Source organism: Pristis pectinata, chromosome 16 (assembly GCF_009764475.1).
Source record: "Pristis pectinata isolate sPriPec2 chromosome 16, sPriPec2.1.pri, whole genome shotgun sequence".
Taxonomy (NCBI): domain Eukaryota; kingdom Metazoa; phylum Chordata; class Chondrichthyes; order Rhinopristiformes; family Pristidae; genus Pristis; species Pristis pectinata.
The window spans coordinates 43,090,552-43,108,406 of NC_067420.1; the positions used below are offsets into that span (position 1 = coordinate 43,090,552).

Here is a 17,855-nt window from a genome sequence, read left to right on the forward strand (position 1 = left end):
TGGTAAAGCAGCCAACATAATCAAACATCCCACCCACCCCGAGCATTCTCTCTTCTCCCCCCTCCCATCAGGCAGAAGATACAAAAGCCTGAAAGCACCTACCACCAGGCTCAAAGACAGCTTCTATCCCAATGTGATAAGACTATTGAACGGTCCCCTTATATGATGAGATGGATTCTGACCTCAAGATCTACCTTGTGACCTTGCACCTTATTTGTCTGCCTGTACTGCACTTTCTCTGTAACTGGGACACTTTATTCTGCATTCTGTTATTGTTTTTACCTTGTACTACCTCAATGCACTGTGTAATGAATTGATCTGTACAAACAGTACGCAAGACAAGTTTTTCACTCTACCTCCGTATATGTGACAATATTAAACCAATTTACCAAACATCTCAGTAAGCGCGAAACCGAACCAAGATTAAAGAGCTCGAATCGTGTTGAAGGGGAGGAGACGACCTGGCGAGGGAGGAGGGGGAGAGTGTGTGTGTGTGGGGTGGCGGGGGGTGGTGGGGAGAGGCGGATAATGGAGCAAGTCTTCCCGGGGCCCAATGGGTTAATCCAACCCCGTGACGCTCGGGCTGCGGTCTGGAGGAGAGTTTGGGGATGGGGGTAGTCCTGGTGTAGATGGGACGGGGCTCAGACTGCCAAAGCCGAGTTCCAGGACCGAGCGGAGTCGCGGCTGGTCCCGGGACAGTGGCTCCGGCTTCCGAGGGAGGCAGTGGCCGGAGACCGACCCGTCTCCGCCGAGCCGCGCACATGGATCTGAGAGCTCTAGTGCTGGGGATCGTCCTGCTGGGGTGCTGGCAGCGAGCGGGCGCAGAGGACAAAGGTAAATCCCGGGGGAGAGGGGGAGAGAGGGAGAGTGGGCATCTCGGGACACCGGCTGGTGGTCCAGCTAGTTTCCCGGGTGTGGGACGGGACCCAGGGAGAGGGGAATCTCACGCACCAGATGCCCACAGGGAAGCGAGAGGAAAGGGCAGGAGTCCTTGCGCCTCTCCACGCGGGACCTCCTGTCCTGTGCGCCTTCCCACCCTTCGCTGTGGGACTCTCCTCTCCAATGGCTGGTCCTGAAATTCAGTCCCGGGCTGTGGACGGGAACGGGTGCCTGCGGCTCTGAGACCTCGACAGGGTCCGGGCGGAACGACCCCCCGCCTGCACCCCCACAGCTGTCTGTCTGGGTATCTGCACCGCCCTGCGTCCGGGTCCATGCTCTCTCTCCATCTCCATCTCAGGGTGTCGTCCAAAGCAAACAGGCACTGCTGGTGGCCCTCGGCGGGGCGGGCAGCGCCTGTGGAGAGACGCACTGAGCTGAAGTCTCAGGTCGGTGGCTCTGTGGCCCCGACCTGCTCTCATCCACCTCCGCACCTTCCCCGCCGCGATCTGCCGTTGTGTCCGCTTTCCTGTTGTGTCTTTGCTCTGGTGTTTGTCCATCCGACCCGCTGCCCCATTCAGTCCTTCCCGCTTCATCCATCCGCGCCTCCGTCTGTCCCTCCCTCCAACACCCTCCCGCCCTCCCTCCCTCCAACACCATCCCGCCCTCCCTCCCTCCCTCCCTCCCTCCCTCCCTCCCTCCAACACCATCCCGCCCTCCCTCCCTCCCTCCCTCCCTCCAACACCATCCCTCCCTCCAACACCATCCCTCCCTCCCTCCAACACCCTCCCTCCCTCCAAAACTCTCCCTCCAACACCCTCCCTCCCTCCCTCCAAAACCCTCCCTCCAACACCCTCCCTCCCTCCCTCCAAAACCCTTCCTCCAACACCCTCCCTCCCTCCAAAACCCTCCCTCCAAAACCCTCCCTCCAAAACCCTCCCTCCAAAACCCTCCAACACCCTCCCTCCCTCCAACACCATCCCATCCTCCCTCCAACACCTTCCCTCCCTCCAACACCTTCCCTCAAACACCCTCCCTCCAACACCCTCCCTCCCTCCCTCCAACACCCTCCCTCCCTCCCTCCAACACCCTGCCTCCCTCCCTCCAACACCCTCCCTCCCTCCTTCCCTCCAACACCCTCCCTCCCTCCAACACCTTCCATCCCTCCCTCCTTCCCTCCAACACCCTCCCTCCCTCCAACACCATCCCACCCTCCAAAACCCTTCCTCTCTCCCTCCCTCCCTCAAAATCCTCCAACACCATCCCTCCCTCCCTCCAACTTCCCTCCAACACCCTCCCTCCTCCCTCCCTCCCCCTCCCTCAAACACCCTCCCTCCCTCCAACACCCTCCCACCCTCCCTCCCTCCCTCCAACTCCCTCCCTCCAACACCTTCCCTCCAACACCCTCCCTCCCTCCTTCCCTCCAACACCCTCCCTCCCTCCCTCCCTCCAACACCATCCCACCCTCCTTCCCTCCTCCCTCCTTCCCTCCAACACCTTCCATCCCTCCAACACCATCCCACCCTCCAACACCCTCCCTCCCTCCTTCCCTCCAACACCATCCCACCCTCCCTCCCTCCTACTCCCTCCCTCCAACACCTTCCCTCCCTCAACACTTTCCCTCCCTCCCTCCCACTCCCTCCAACACCCCTTCAATCCTCCATCCATCCCTCCAGCACTCCACCCTCCGTTAGCCTGCTCCAGCACTTCTTCCCTCCATCGGTTGAACCCTCCAACACTATTCCTCCCTCCCTCCAGCACTGTCCTTCCCCTCCATCCGTCTCTCCTTCCAAAACTATCCCTCCTCCGTCCATCTCTCCAACACTCCATCCCTCCTTTGCCTATCCCTCCCTTCTATTCTCTCCTCTCCTCCCTCCCTCCATCTCTCTCTGCCCCTCTGTCCACCCTTCACCCCCTCCCCTCTCTGGAGAGAGACTGAGCCCCGGAGTTGGGGAGGTGGGGTGTGGTCTGCCCCCGGTGCCGGTGGGGAGTGTGTGGGGTGAATTCTGGAGCTGTTTCTTGGATACTTTGCATTGAATCAGGGGCCGAGGGTGTATCCCATCCCATCCTGGGACGGGGTCAGTGTTTGCGGCTGGCCGGGACCAGCGGCACATCCCCGAGTGCTGGGAGGCTCCTGGCGCTGGGATGGCGTGTAGACCAGGAATGCGATCGGGACTGCATTAAAACTTTGGGGAAAATTGGGAGTTTAAATAAACTTCGGGTTGAATGTAACCGAGTCATTGGGGGCAGAACTTCTGACCCAGGTTCAGTGGCTCCGGGGTGTGTGAGCAGGAGGTGGGTTCTCAGAAGCATCGTCCTGGAGGACCGAGGGGTAGAGAGGGCGAGGGAGGGGATTCTGGAGGTCGGGGGTCAGCCGGTGACTAGGAATGCAGGCTGGAACCGGAGGAAAGCGGGCACCCGGGAAGGTTGTAAGGCTGGAGGAGGTTACTGAGACTGGCCGGGGATTTCGGAAGGAAGGGGACTTTAGCACTCGGGCACTTGGTTACCCGGGTTGTGGGCGGGAGTCGGGGGCTGGGGGTGGGGAATACAGAGGTGAGGATAGGTGAACAACAATGTCAGTGGCAGATAAGGAAGATGGAGTGCAGCTCTGGTCACCCAGCTATAAGCTGAGAGGACGTAGAAAAGATTCGCCAGGATGTTGCCGGGACTGGAGGGCTCGAGTTACAAGAAGAGACTGGACAGGCTGGGACTGTTTCCCTGGAGCGAAGGAGGCTGAGGGGTGACCTTACAGAGGTTTATAAAATCAGGAGGGGCAGAGATAAGGTGGGTGAACGATACTCCCAGGGTAGGGGAGTCTGAAACTAGAGGGCATGGGCTTAAGGTGAAAGGGGGAAGATTTGAAGGGGATCTGAGGGGCAACGTTTTCACGCAGGGGGTGGTCAGTTTATGGAATGAGCTGCCAGGGGAAGTGGTTGAGGCAGGTACAATGACATTTAAAAGGTACTTGGACAGGTACATGGATAGGAAAGGTTCTGAGGGATATGGGCCAAATGTGGGCAAGTAGAACTAACTCAGTAAGACACCTTGGTCAGCACGGATGAGTTGGGCCAAAGGGCCTGTTGCCGTGCTGTATGAGTCTATGATGCCGGGCAGAGTGAGATTGGGAGAGGTTCCAGTGGTGCCTGGCTGTCTAGATGCAGGGTCTGAATCCTGGAACAAATGAAAAGGGACATCGAGGTTGTAAACCCTCTGGAACAAGTTGGGACGGGTACCGGGGGAGGGATGGAGCTGGTGGTTGGCAAATTCCGTCTTCCGAATATTAAATGGATGGAATTCCTGTCCAAACATAGAACAGTCCAGCATTGGACAGGCCATTCAGTCCACAATGTTGTGTGGGGCTTATACAAAATGCCCTCCTCCTGTGAATCATCCACATCCCTCCATTCATGTCTCTATCTAAAAGCCTCTTAAACTCCACCAAACTGTCTGCTTCCACTGCTACCCCTGGTAACCCATTCCAGACACCTACCACTCTCTGTGTAAAAACTTGCCCCTCATGTCGCCTCTCGAGTTCCCTCCTCTAACCTTAACAGCTCTGGATGTTGGACCAACAGTCCTGGGATTTAGGGAGAAGGGAGGGAGCCGAGGCGATGAGGCAAGTGTTGCATTTGCAGATGGTGTTGCTGAGCGGTGTGAAGTTGATGGACCCCCAAGGACCGGTCTGGGGAGCACCAGACTCTCAGTTACGGGGAGAGAAGCCCTTGTCAGGGATTGAAACTCAGAACAAAAAACCCCCCGCAGATGCTGGAAATGACAGAAAGTATACACTCAGCTGGTCAGGGGCATGTGTAGGGAGAGGAACAAGAGTTAACGTTAACTCTGTCTGTCCACTGCCGGTGATTCTCTGGAACCACTGTGGCCACAGGCAGTCCAACCTATAGTGGAGGGGGTGTGGAGGAGGAGGGGGCAGGTGGTGCAGGACGTGTAGGGACAGACCACAGTGACATCGTGCAAAGTGGAAACCTGTTAGGAAGGATTAAACAAAGTTCCGGGGAAGCTGGGTGGGGATCCAGGAGGTTACAGCACCCTGGAGAGGACAGGCAGGTCATGATTGGGTTGGTGTCTGCAAAGACTGGGTTGGAGGGGTTGAAAAGAAGCAATAATAATGGTGGCAGATCTGAGGAAGAGAGACAGTCAGTGGGGAGAGAACGGGTTACATGGAAACTAGGGAGAAAAGCAAGGTTCAGTAGATTCCAGCGAGAGCATGAGAAGAGTCTGTTTGAACTTGACCTCACTGTCTAATGGCACTGGATGTAAGGGGTCCTTTCCTTATTGGTATTGGTTTATTATTGTCACTTGTACCAAGGTACAGTGAAAAAATTGTCTTGCATACTGATCATACAGGTCAATTCATTACACAGTGCAGTTACATTGAGTTAGTACAGAGTGCATTGAGGTAGTACAGGTAAAAACAATAACAGTACAGAGTAAAGTGTCACAGCTACAGAGAAAGTGCAGTGCAATAAGGTGCAAGGTCACAACAAGTTAGATCGTGAGGTCAGAGTCTATCTCATTGTATAAGGGAACCGTTCAATAGTCTTATCACAGTGAGGTAGAAGCTGTCCTTAAGCCTGGTGGTACGTGCCCTCAGGCTCCTGTATCCTCTCCCCAATGGAAGAGGAGAGAAGAGAGAATGTCCTGGTGGGGAGAGATCAGTTACGTGGAAACTAGGGAGAAAAGCAAGGTTCACTGGATTCCAACAAGAGCATGAGAAGAGTCTGTTTGAACTTGACCTCACTGTCTAATAGCACTGGATGTAAGGGGTCCTTTCCTTATAACTGGCACTGCCCCTCTCCAGACACACCTGTTTTACCCGTCAGTGCCCATGTGTGGAGATCACCATGGGCATTTTTCTACAACTAGATTAACTAGGTCAAGAGTCCATTAGAACCTTTAGCTATTTCTTTCCGAGAATCTAGAGATATCTTTGGTATCACCAGAAGAGGTATTAACCATAAAGTTTCTCTATATGCTGATGATTTTTTACTCTTTATATCTCATGTTGAAGCCTCCTTACCTCCTGTGCTTTCTTTACTTTCTCGCTTTAGTCATTTTTCAGGCTACAAATTGAACTTATACAAGAGTGGATTTTTTCCTCTGAATAATTTGGTACCATTTGATATTAATATTCCTTTTAAAATTGTAAGAAATCATTTTACCTATTTAGGAGTGTCAATTGCTAAAAATTATAAGCATTTATTTAAAGAAATTTTTCTTACCTTATTACACTATGTGAAAAGGGTTTTTTCAAGTTGGTCTCCCCTCTCTAAATCATTGGCCGAATTAATGTTATTAAAATAAATATTTTACCTAAATTTATATATCTATTTCAGGCTTTACCTGTTTTTATTCCTAAATCTTTCTTTGACTCTCTTGAGTCAATTATATCTTCTTACAAATGGAATAATAAACATCCTCGATTAAATAAAGTTCACCTTCAGAAGGTTAAAAAGAATGGAGGATTAGCCTTACCTAATTTTAGATTTTATTACTGGGCAGTCAATATACGAAATCTTACGTTTTGGTTACATTACATTAATCGAGAGGCTTGTCCAGTATGGGTCTCTTTGGAAATTAACTCTGTTAAGAAATTTTCTATTATTTCTCTGCTTGGTTCTCCACTTCCTTTATCATTAAATAAACTAACAGATAATTTAGTAGTTAAACATGCCTTGAGGATTTGGTTACAATTTAGAAAATATTTTGGTTTATTGAGTTTTTCTTTGTCCAGTCCCATTTTCTCTAATTACTTTTTTAAACCTTCTATGACTGATGTAGTTTTTAAAGAGTGGGACAAATTAGGTATTACTTGTTTTCAGGATCTGTTTGTTGGAGGAAATCTTTCTTTGTTTGAATAATTGTCTACCAAGTATAATTTACCAAAAACTCATTTTTTTAGATATTTACAAATTAGAGATTTTCTTCCATCTCAATTACATTCTTTTCCTTTGTGTCCCAATAGGAATTTATTAGATGTAATTTTTAAGTTGGAACCCTTTCAGGATGGCTCAATATCTAATATTTATGACAGATTACTAGGAATGAGTAAGGTGCCGCTAGATAAAATTAAAAACGCTTGGGAACAATATTTGCAGATATCAATTTCTGAGGAAACTTGGAATGAAATTTTCAAGTTGGTTAATACTTCTTCATTATGTGCCCGTCATTCTCTCCTTCAATTTAAAGTGGTCCATAGACCTCACTTGTCTAAAGATAAAATATCCCGTTTTTATTCTGATATCTCCTTACTGTGATAAATGCAATAACGGAGTGGCTTCCTTAATTCACATGCTTTGGACGTGTCAGAGTCTTAAAGAATATTGGACAGAGGTCTTTCATACTTTTTCTGTACTTTTTAAAATAAATTTTAAACTTAATCCTTTGACTGCCTTATTTGGGATTGTTGGAGAAAAAGATATAACTTTGAAGGCTTCTGATTTACATATTCTGGCTTTTATTTCTCTTATAGCCAGGAGAGCAGTATTGCTTAAATGGAAGGAAGCTACTCCACCTACGCATGTTCAATGGTTACGGGATGTTATGTCATACTTGAATCTAGAGAAGATTCGCTGTTCAGTTTTTGAATCTAACCTAGACTTTCAAACCCTGTGGGGACCCTTTTTGAATTATTTTCAAAATCTCTGATTTGGAGACTAAAATGCAGATATTGGCTGACACTTATGTTTTTTTAAGGTTTTTCCTTTCTGTTTCTTCTATCCAACAGCTTCGGGTTTTGGTAGTGGGGGTAGATTTTTTTTTGTAATAAAATATTTCAATTTTTTCTATATGTGATTATTGATTTGGAGTATTGTAATCCTAAGTACGACTTAATACAATGTATTCAGTAGTATTTTTACTTTCTTTTTTGATGTATGTACTCTGTATTTTTTTCATGGATTTAATAAAAATATTGTAAAGAGAGCCATCATACCCTGATCATGTTGAATGGACCTCTGCTTTTTCCCTGCAAGATCTGATCTGTTGTGTATTTCCAGTGTATTGTCTCTGGGCTTTTATATTCAGCTCTGAACGCGAGATTCCACCATTTCTCCCAGATTTCGTCTTGCTTACTAAGCCGACGTATAATTGTTTCAGTCCACTGCACTCTCAGCATCAGTGTCTGCGAGCAGCTGCTCTGTACAGGGCTAGGATCTGCCTGGAACTCCCTCCCTTTTCCTTCAATGGTGCAGCGTGGAAATTTGACCCAACTCCCAGAGAAACCTGCTGGAGCAGAAAGCCTTAGCTGCTTCCACTTGAGTTTCCAGAGACAGGTCAGGTTTCAGACATGGCACAGTGGGTAGCATTCTTGCCTTTGAGTTGGAAGGTCATGGGATTTGGTCCAACCCCAGAGACTTCAATATGTAATAAGAACATTAAAACAAAAGGATCAGGGTGAGGTATATGGCCCCTGAATCCTGCTGTTTTAGTCAAGAAATCCATGGGTGATCATCCATTTCAATTCTACTTTCCCACCTGATCCCCATTTCGTTCAACATACCTCATGTCCAATAGTGTCCAAAAATCCATTGATCTCTGTCTTCAATATACTCAACAGAAACTTAAGACAAAGCTGATTGCCCATGAAATTAAGGCCACGTGGGTGGAGAATGGTTTGGAGATTAGAAAGCAGAGTCAGACGGGAACGATGTGGCGAGATGTTCCACCAGGTCTGTTCTTATTTACCATCTCAATAAGTGATCTAGACTTTAGAAATGAAGACACCTTATGGACAGAATACAAAGCAGGGAGGTGGTGCTGATTTTCTACAGGATGTCAAGCTGTTGTTGGGTTATTGTGCACAGATCCCATCTGGAGTAGTGTGTTCAATTTTGGGTCCTATATCTCAGAAGGGATGCGGTAAGCTTAAAACTGATAGCGGAGTGAGATTCAGATGATAAACAATCACAAGGAGAGGATTATGTGAGTGAGCACGCCCAGAGTGAGCTCTCTCTTGGCAGCAGCTTGTTTCTCAACAGAGCGGTGTTAAATAGAGAACAGTTTGATCACCACAGATATTTACTTTGCAAGTGGCTATTGAGTAAATTGCATGCCAAAGTGTAACTACAATGCAAAGAGAAGGGAAACATGTATGTGCATTTGTATGTTTGCAGTTATATGTGTGCTTACAAATGGAAGAAAGAAAGGGAAATAACATTTGAGTTAGGTTTTTCATTTGACCACCTAAAATCTAATAAATTTTGACACTGAGCAACACCGTCAGATATGAATTCAGAATGCGTGGTCAGAGAGGAATATCTTAGAGGAGAGAGAGGTTTAGCGAGGGAATTCCAGGACCTATTGTCCAGACATCTGAAGGCATGTTTGCCAACAGTATGGTAATTGAAATCAGGAATGTATAAGAGACCAAGAAGGAAGGGTTGTGGGGCTGGAAGAGATCCAGAGGTAGGAATGTGGAAAGTCATGGAGAGATTGGAAAACTGGATGAGGACAAAAAAAAATTAATGCGTTACCAGAGAGAACCAATTTACTTCAACATGTATAAAACTGATGGGATGAATGGGGCTTCTTATGATGTGGGACCTAGGCAGTAGAGTTTTGGATCAGATTTCTGAAAGGTGGAAAATGGGAGGCTTGCCAGGAGACCATTGGAATAATCGAGTCTGGGGATAAAGAGGGAATGAATAAAGCAAGGGAAGATGCATTTAGAAAGCACCTTTCACATCCTCAAGGTGAATCAGTAATCTTTACAGCCAATGACGGCGCTGACAACACTTCAGCAATACTTCATTGGCTGGGAAACTTCTGAGGTGTGTAAAATGCCGTAGAAATGTACCTTTCTTTAACATTGAACAGTTACAGAATGTCAAGTGCTGGTGTGTTCTGGTCCTTGGTTTTAGTAAAATTGTAAATTTAGAATGTGTTCCCAATCTCACAAGAAATGTTTATAAATAGAATCAAGATGTCATGACACTCAGTGACTAGAAGCCAATCTTTGTGTTCCTTCTTCACCATCTGACTGGACACCCCCAAATGACCTGAATGCCTGCAGGGAGGGCAAAGTAGTGACCACACATTGCACACCTCATTGCTTCTCCTGCCTAGTCCTTTACAGGACGGACATTTTAACTCTTTGACTCTTTAATATTTGCACATTAGACTCTGCGAGAACATGGGTGGACATATATCTTGCCAAACTGTACAAGAAGCTGTAACTTTATCATGATGAACTTGTTATAACTTGCACCTTTAATATGTTAAAAAGTTAACAGTGACAATTGGTGGCTGAGAGTTTTGGCTGACAAGAGTGAGCTGGGTGTAGCAATCCATAAACTCTGGTAAGAAATACTTAAATAAAACTGCCACAATTCTTTAATACTCTTATCTTAACTCTTAATCAACAAATGGGTTACTGCCCTTATCCACATTTTGTTGTCTGTCCAAAACTTGGCTTGATTGAACCGATTCACTGGCCCAAATTATGTCAGAAACTCAATGATATAAACCAGCTCAGCTTGAGGCAGCACAGTATTTACTGGTGTGGATGAATTACCTGCTCTTGCCAAAGTCATTAAAGAAGGAATAGGCAGACAAAACTGTTCTTTAAGATATCTGATCAGTCACAAAGTAGTAGTAAATGTTTAATGAGTACGCAGCGTTCTTGAGCTATTAGCCAACGGAATTGCAGGAACAAGGTAGTTTGAGCATAGAAGAATTTCTTCAGCACTTTTCACCGACCTGCAGCTAATGAACTGTCCTTACTGCTGTAATGTATGAACAGCAGTGTGAGAGTGACCAGAGAGTAGAGCAACATTTTAGTAGTGTTGTTGCAGGAATAAACCAGGACCAATTTCTCTGGTCTTCTTTGAAATAGCACCATAGTGTCTTTTATGTCCATCGTAGGGAGCAGTGAGGACCTTAATTTGCATTCCCTCAGGGTTGTATTGGAGAGTCATTCTTAGTTTGTTTGCTCAGATACGACTTTGAGGTAGGACTTGAACCTACAACCTGACTCAAAGGGAGAGTGTTACTGACTCACCACCAAGCCAAAAAAAATTAAGCTCAATCTTCAGTCCTTCGGGGAGCTGGTGAGCTTAATATCTTTGGGAACATTCACAGGATCTCGAGGTCTTCTCCCCTGCCTCCCTCCAAGAATGGTCATTTTACTCCAGCCCATCAGTGCATTAATTATTTGCCTGTGGTTCCCTTCCTTCTAATTACCTGACCCTCCCTTTTATCTCTCCAGATGTTAGTTCTAACACACAGTTCATCCACCAAATTCTGCATTGAGGAGCTGGATGTCTGAAAGGCTGGTCTTTGAAAACACATCCCCAGTTTGGAAGTCTTCTTTCAGAAGCAATTTATTTCTTTAGTCTTTTGAGATGTTTATCCAGCCCTCTCAGACTGCAACCTTCTTTAAACCTTTTGGTTTGGGCAATAAAAAAACATCTTTGAAACATCTCTTTCTGTAAAGCAGAATCTAGTTTACCTACTCATTGTGTTCCTCATCAGTTATTTTGTTTTATTACAAGGATCCCAATGGCTGCATCAGTTCTTTAGAAAGGAGTGAGCCAAGTATTTACAAGGAGCAAGTTGTAATTATTTGTTAGAGATCCAATTTACTGGCACTGGTTTCAATTACCAGCGGTTATTGGTATTGGTTTATTGTTGTCACTTGTACTGAGGTACAGTGAAAAACTTGTCTTGCATACTGATCGTACAGGTCAATTCATTACACAGTGCAGTTACATTGAGTCAGTACAGAGTGCATTGATGTAGCACAGGTAAAAACAATAACAGTACAGAGTAAAGTGTCACAGCTACAGAGAAAGTGCAGTGCAATAAGGTGCAAGGTTACAACAAGGTAGATCGTGAGGTCATAGTCCATCTCATTGTATAAAGGAACTGTTCAATAGTCTTATCACAGTGGGGTAGAAGCTGTCCTTAAGTCTGGTGGTACATGCCCTCAGGCTCCTGTATCTTCTACCTGATGGAAGAGGAGAGAAGAGAGAATGTCCCAGGTGGGTGGGGTCTTTGATTATGCTGGCTGCTTCACCAAGACAACGAGAGGTAAAGACAGAATCCAAGGAGGGGAGGCTGGTGTCCGTGATGCTCTGGGCTGTGTCCACAACTCTCTGCAGCTTCTTGCGGTCCTGGGCAGAGCAGTTGCCATACCAAGCCGTGATACATCCAGATAGGATGCTTTCTATGGGGCATCGGTAAAAGTTGGTGAGAGTCAAAGGGGACAAACCAAATTTCTTTAGCCTCCTGAGGAAGTAGAGGCACTGATGAGCTTTCTTGGCTGTGGCATCTACATGATTTGATCAGATTTGACCCGGTAAGACAGTAAGTTAAGGATGGACATTCTTTAGGTTGTCCTAGGTACTTGCAATCATGGTTTGTTACACAAACCTTGATGGACAGAGTGCACCCAGTACAGCTCAGTCATAATTTGGTGACTGTTTTAAGTACTAGAGCAATTCTAGACCTTACAAGGAAAAATTAAGCAGATTGGATAAACACTGTGAACTTGGAAAAATCTCATTGAAATATCTAGGACTGTGAGGGGCTGGGCAAGGTTGGAACTCTTTTCTCTGGTGGCTGAATCTAGAACGAGGTGGCATGCTCTTGGGAAAAGATGTTGCCCATCTAATTTTGAGATGAGGAGGATTTTCTTCTCTCAAAGATTTATGAATCCATGTAATTCTTTTCTCCAGAGAGTTGTGGAGGCTGAGACTTTGAATATATTCAGGATGTTCAGACTTTAGGGAATCAGGAGGACCAGACAGGAAAGTGGAAGAGAGGCCAAGATCAGGTCCGCATGTTTGGGAGACTCTATGGCCTACCCCTGCTCCTGATTTCTGTCCATTGTTTACTGCTAGATTAATCACAGTTGGACAGGGATCTAGGCTATGATGGGTCTTTTGAAGATAGTGAGTAAGAGCCAAAGAAGGGAGGTGGATGGGAGGCTGGAGGGACAATTTCAGACTGTATTTTGTGATTGCAAGTGTGCATAAACCTGAAATAATGGCTTGTACCTCTATAGGCAAACAAAACCTAGCAGATACTGGAATCTGAGATAAAAACAGAAAATGCTGGAAATACTCAGCAGGCTAGGCAGCAGCTGTGGGGAGAGACACAGAGTTAATGCTTCTGGTGAAAGGTCATTGATCTGAAATATTAACTCTGCTTCTGCCTCCATCTATGTTGGCAGACCAGGGAGACATGGTGGTTTTCTTCTGTGTGGGCTTCCCCTGGGTGCTCCGGTTTCCTCCTACATCCCAAAGTTGTGCTGGTTGGTGGGATTAATTTTCCACTGTAAATTACACCTGATACAGGTGAGTGGCAAGAGAATCAAAGCGAGTTGATGGGCATGTGAGAGAGAACAGCCTACAGGGAAAGAAATGGGGATCACTCTGGGAGCTGCTATTGACTTGATGGGCTGAATGGCCTCCTATGTTGTCAGATATGTGAATATGAGCATTTCCCACGTTTCTTGTTTACACGATTGCATTCCTATAACATCCCTTTCAGGATGTCTACAAAGACTAATCAGTAATTTGTTTCTTAATAATGTTAAGGAAGGGATATTATTGGCCAAAATTCACCCGCTCTTCACATCCCTGAGAGACAATGTGTAGGGCCTCAGTTTAACATTTTGTGGACAGAACCACTGACAGTACAGGGCTCCGACAGTAATGCATCAGCAACTGTTGTGCGGGTAATGTCTCCTGTATGTTGTGCCAACCATACAGTCGGACGTAATGGCTATCAAAGAACAACAATGATTTATAACGAAGGCCGAACACAACAACTAAATTGTACACGTTACTCCTACAAGATCCTACTCTACACTGTCATAAAATTTCACATTATTCCCTCATCCATGCATGGAAATGTATTGTCGTGCTTAAATCTATAGAGTGGGTCTTGAGCCAACAACCTTCAGACCCCTTGAACCACAACTAACACTCCTTGGCTCAGCAAAGCTTCTTAAACTGAAAACAGTGGCTGAAAGCCAGTTAAACTTTAAGAAATGGCAGTGTTAACAACAAGAGGTGAAGTATCATTCGTTACTCTTGCTCCCACGAGAAGAGGAACAGGCATTGATGTCAAGAGCTATTAACTCCTACAAAGTGACTGAACTTCTGAAAAGTTCTTGCTCCTCTGAGAAGACTCTTCCGAAGTCTTGCCTAGGGGTTTGGCAAAAACCCATCCTATATTGAGCCATAACTCCCAATGGAGTGAGAGGCTGCTTCCTCAGGCTGGAGAGTCTAGAACTTAAGAGGAGCAGTGTCTGGGTAAGGAGTCAGCTACTTATAACTGAAGGGGGTGGTATGTATATGGAACGAGCTGCCAGAGGAAGTGGTTGAGGCAGGTACAATAACAACATTTAAAATGCACTTAGAAAGATACAGAGATAGGAAAGATTTGGAGGGATATGGGCCAAACGTGGGCAAGTAGGACTAGCTTGGATGGGAAACTTGGTCAGCATGGACCAGTTGGGCTGAAAGGCCTGTTTCTGTGCTCTAAGACGATGACTAAATTTCTTCACTGAGTTGCTGCAAATCTTTGGAAGCCTTTTCCCCAGAGAGTGAGAATGCTCAGATATTGAGTATATTCCAGGCTGAGACTGATAGATCTTAGGACACTGAGTATCAGGCTCCATCTCATTGCTATGGCTTACTCCTACTATTTTGTCGACTATGGAAACCTTTATTGTGCAACTAAGTTGCTCTTTCATCTTCATCACATTTCAAAAAATGCTCCATGGATTTTTAATTTGTTTTTGGGACGTGCTGAGGAGTTATAGAAATGCACCTTCCTTCTGCCTTTTGGGGTGTTAACCCTTGTTCCATTTTCCATAAGCAGCCTCAGACATTCTTTGGTGAGAAGGTTACCTCAGCTCAGGGTGCTTCTGGCACCTGTCCCAACCAAGCCCATTCAACCTGATATAGGCTGGGGAGAGAGTCTGGGAACTTCTCAATCCATTGGACCCAGTTCCACACTGGCCCACACCCTAAGATTGAATAGAACAGATACCACAGATGGTTGAATGTTCCTCTCATTCCAAGCTGACTGCTGAGGTATTTCGTATTCACCTTCAGATAAGTTCATCTAAAAATATTCTGCTTGTTCCCTTCCACACAATCATTGCATTCAACCCTGTGCTCAGTGGACCATAGTATCTCCTTTTTTAATTCATTCAAGGGACATGGGCTTTGCAGGCTGAGCCAGCATTTAATTGCCCATCCCTAATTACCCTTGAGAAGGTGTTGTTGAGCTGCCTTCCTGATCTGCAGCTCACCGAGTTCTCCTTCCAGATGTAACACCCATTTCTCCAACAATTACCTCTTTGTCCATCCTTGCCCCTCTTCACCCCACAAGCCTGACGTTCTATCCCCTTTCCTCTCTGATGTTCCACCTCTCTCTCCTCCCTTCAGAGCCGGTACTTTATTACTTGTCAAATATAATTTCCTTCCTTCTGAATCAATTTGTCTGAATTTGCTCCCATTGGAAAACTTTGGAAAATTTCTCCACATTAACGGCACAATATCAGTATGATGGTGATGATAAAATCAATGATGATGAGATTATCACTGATGGTGATATCAATGATGATGATGTCACTGGTGATGCAGATGATGTCATTGATGATGATGATGATGTCTATGTTGTTGGTGACATTGTTATTGACAATGAAGACATCAGTTTAATTCTTTAAACCCCCATAACCTATCCTCTATCGCTTTTGTACTAATTGCAAGTTTGCTGAACATAGGAGATGAGCTGAAGGCACAATACGAATGTGGAGGTATGGCACTTTATTGAAGCATGAATTGAGGAAGGTCAAAAATAGCTACTTAACATTCCTGGTTACAGTTTTTCAGTTGAAATAGGGAGGAAAAAATGAAAAGGGGGTGGGGTTGAGAGCTTCAAGTTCCTAGGAGTAAACCTCCCCCCCTGGGAAAAAGACTACATGCTTTCACCCTGTCTATGCCCCTCATGACCTTACATCCCTCTATCAGCTATCAGCTTAACACAATTGCAATGGCATGGCACAGCCTCCAATGAATAGTTCATGCTTTGATTTAAGCAGAGTCCTTGTGATAACACCCACAGATATAAACAAGTGTGTGCTGATGACAATGCCACTACACAGACACTTCCAAGCAATTGGGAAGCAGAGGGAATATCATTCAAGGACTTTACTGCCGTAATTATTTTGAATTTAAATTGTAAAATTAAATTTAAATATTTACATTTTGAATAAAATAAATTTACAATTTACCGCCATGAGACTCCATTCTGGAGCAGATTCCCAGCTGATTGCTGGGCTAGTCTGTTCTTCTCATTATGGACAGATAAATTGTCATGTTCTGGGTGGAGAACAGTTATTCCTGGTAAATAATCTCTCTATGTAAACCAACTCCATTCCGGGAAAGGCATTTGCAACATGTGTGGCTTCATCTGGGATTAATTTCTAGGATAAATGCTCTCCCTCTGATCTAGTCATTAGACGTAGATGATAGCACCCTGGCCAGCAGTTCTCTCTGAAATGGCTGTTTCTGCTGCACCTGTGTATATACAGCTGTTCACAGTGCTCTCACTTATGGCGCAGCTGGCCATGATGCACCTGTATAGTACAGCTATTCATGGTGCTCCCATACACACTGCAGCTGGTCACGATGAAACTATACACAATGATGCACTTGGTTTCTATACACATGGTTAAGGTGCACCTATTTAGAGTGAACCTGTTTGTTCAACACCTGTTAACTGTGCACCTGCTTATAATATTGCAAAGTTCTCCAACTGAAAGTGCACCTGTTTACAGGGCAACTACTGACAACTGTTTCTGTGCACCTATTTCTTGTATTCCAGCTGCACATTCCTAGTTCACCAGTTGGCCTTGTACCTGGTTATGCTGCACTGATTTATTATGCACCTGTTACATTTGTTGACTCTGCATCCATTTACACCTGTTTACCACGAGCCTGCTACATCTGTTAACCTGACATCTGCTTTCTGCGCGCCTGTTTATCATACATCTGTTACACTTATTCACAGTGTACTTGTTCGTGGTGGACCCGTTCACTGTGCATCAGTTACGTGTGTTAACCATGCATTAGTTCACAGTGCATGTTTACTGTGTACCTGTTCCAGTGAACATCTGTACACCAGCTACATGTGCTTGCAGTGATCAGTTCACAGTGTGCATAGTTATGATGCACCTGTTTACTCTGCAGCTTATACACTTGTTTATTATGCATTAGTTCACAGTGTACCTGTGCCCTGTTGATAGTAGTTGCCGTGTACCTGTTGACTGTGCAGTGTTACAGTGGTTCGCAATGCACCTGTTCACAGTGAACACACACAAAATGCTGGAGGAACTCAGCAGGTCAGGCAGCATCTATGGAGGGAAACGTACAGTCGATGTTTCAGGTCGGGACCCTTCATCAGGAGGAAAGAAAGAGGGGATATAGCCAGTATAAGAAGGTGAGGGGAAGGCCTGGGGAATTGCAGAATTCCCTCCATAGATGCTGCCCGATCTGCTGAGTTTCTCCAGCTCCTTTGTGTGTTGCTGCAGATTTCCACCATCCGCAGTCTCTCTTGTGTCTGCAGCTCACAGTGAACCTGTTTATCGTGCACCTATTTACTATGCACATGTTTACTCTGCATTCATCCACAGTTCACCTGTATCTGTTAATTCTACACCTTATACATTTGTTTGTTACGCATTAATTCACAGTGCACCTCTATTCTGTTTACTGTGCACCTATTTACACCTATTTGCTGTGTTCCCATTTACTCTGCATCTGTGCAGTTGTTCAGTGTACTTGTTTACCTGTGCACATATTCATTCTGCACACATCTGTAGTTCACCTGTTGTGATGCAGCTGGTTACTGTATACATATTCTCAGCTCCCTTTTACTGTGCAGACTGCAGTGTTTACAATTAATCTGCTGCATGTTGGTTCAACAATCCACAGTTGACA

At 45.6% G+C, this 17,855-nt stretch overlaps 1 protein-coding gene across 1 annotated transcript in view; it reads left to right on the top strand.

The window, feature by feature from the left end:
* The first annotated feature begins 629 nt into the window (after positions 1-629).
* The window catches only part of rspo4 (R-spondin 4), a 40,049-nt gene continuing 22,823 nt past the window's right edge, over positions 630-17,855 (top strand). The window contains exon 1 of the mRNA XM_052031685.1: positions 630-834. Within this exon, the coding sequence (XP_051887645.1) occupies positions 630-834 (205 nt within the window). The remainder of the gene's footprint in view (positions 835-17,855) is intronic.